The sequence below is a fragment of the Thermobia domestica genome, chromosome 17 (genome assembly GCF_964235325.1).
Source record: "Thermobia domestica chromosome 17, izTheDome1.hap1.1, whole genome shotgun sequence".
NCBI lineage: Eukaryota > Metazoa > Arthropoda > Insecta > Zygentoma > Lepismatidae > Thermobia > Thermobia domestica.
In genome coordinates this window covers 99,130,177-99,132,100 of record NC_137470.1, presented here as the reverse complement: position 1 = coordinate 99,132,100, position 1,924 = coordinate 99,130,177, and the positions used below count along the sequence as shown (strand labels likewise).

Sequence of the window (1,924 nt, the reverse complement as noted above, 5' to 3'; positions counted from 1 at the left end):
ATGAATTTATTAGTATATCTCTGGTGTTCTATTTTAATATCTCCTGTCCATAGGCAAACAGTTCGTGCGCAATTATATCCATGTAGTATTCTTTTAATGCTTTACTATACTTGTACTAAAATGAGTATATGTTTTTACTATGAAAATAGATATTCTTTGTTACAGCATTCTTCGTGTATGTAATAAAGTTCTTCTTTATGATACGTTATATGTAATGGACGTGTATGATTGTAAAAATAGATTTACGTTATGTAAGGATATTGGTGAAAAGGAATAGCATATAGGACATTGTAAATATGTAAGAAAAAATCACACAGCCGTTTCTTCAACTCATGATAAATATAAATTGCCAAGATAACATAATTCCATAGCACAAAATTTTCTTACTCACTTTTCGATGTAGACTATGACAGAAAGAAAATGATATATAGTCTTCATGAAATGCATGTATAATATATATATATATACGAGGGTTGCGCAAAAGTCATGGCAACTATTTTTTTCTTCCAGATATGTGAGCGGATCACAAACTTCTATGTGTCGTGTGGTACTTTTGCAGGCATAGTGTGTATGCAGAACAACAGATGGCTCTGTGATAGCTGGTAGTAGCACAGCGAGGCCTGTGAAATTAGTCAGTTGGTGAGTGTCGTGCGAGATGGAAGTAACCCGTGTTGAGCATCGCGCTTACACCAAAGTAGCCGTTCTTCGAGGCTGAAATGCGATGAAATGTCACAGTGAATTAGTGGAAGTGTTTGGGAATAATGCCCTACCATACCGGACAGTAGCACGGTGGGTAGGAAAGTTTCAGCAAGGACGTGTATCAAACAGTGATGAGCAACGTTCGGTACGACCTATCAGTGTGCGGACCGACGTGCCACGTGCCGTCATCGGACAGCTCCTGGATGAAGACAGGCGATGGACGCTACTGGAGTTAGCGGAGGCAAGTGGCATCGAGAAACGCACCGTCCACAGGATATTGCGTAATGAGCTGCAACTACACAAAATCACATCGCTGTGGGTACCGCATGCACTGACGGAAGTTGAAAGGTGGATTTGCTATGCAATATGCTCCGACCACTGTGCACTCTGGCAACAGGACAGCGATCAATTCTTGTCACGAATAATCACCATCGATGAATTTTGGGCCATGGCATACGAACCAGAACTGGAACGTCAGTCCGCAGAGTGGTGACATGCTGGATCACCAAGGAGGCAGAAGTTCCGTCAGAAACCTTCCCCAGTCAAATTGATGGTGATCGTCACGTTTGACGTCAAAGGTGTCGTTGTTGTCACTTTGTTCCACATGACAGAACAGTGACCGCACAGTACTACAGTGACTTCCTGGTGCGACAGGTACGACGTGGCGTTCGGGAGGAACGTCCGGATCTTGTGGACAGTGCACGGCAATGCAATACCACATAAAGCAGAGTGTGTATGCAGCTACTGCGACATAAGTGATGGGAAGAATTGGAGCACTCACCGTACTCTCCTGACATATCGCGCTGTAACTTTGATCTCATTCGAAAGATTAAGGAACCATTATGTGGTAGGCGGTTCGCAACACGGGAGGACATTGCTAATGCTGTGCGCGAACAGGTGATCGGATTCACACATGGTGCGGTAAATACTGAAGCGGATGGTATCCAACGTCTCCCACATCGTTGGCAGCGTGTGGTGCAAGTAGCGGGGGACTACTTTGAGCGTCTTTAGGCCCAGATTTGTCATGCCAACTATATGCGTACTGTGTTGTCATTCTTTTGCACCGTGGAGGTCATATTGCCCTGTATACTACTGTAATAATTTAGTGTGTTGCAATATGTCAGTGGTATTCATTGTCCACACATGTAGTTAACACCTTGTCCTTTCGTCTGTATATGTCAGATTTTCCAACCGTACTGGTATCTTCAAGAAAAAAATAGTTGCC

The 1,924-nt window shown here is 43.4% G+C and overlaps 1 protein-coding gene across 1 annotated transcript; it reads left to right on the top strand.

The window, feature by feature from the left end:
• The first annotated feature begins 721 nt into the window (after positions 1–721).
• Positions 722–1,192, top strand: LOC145674104 (histone-lysine N-methyltransferase SETMAR-like). Its single transcript, XM_081743929.1, has one exon. The coding sequence runs from the start codon at positions 722–724 to the stop codon at positions 1,190–1,192; it is 471 nt and encodes a 156-aa protein (XP_081600055.1).
• Positions 1,193–1,924: the final 732 nt, after the last annotated feature.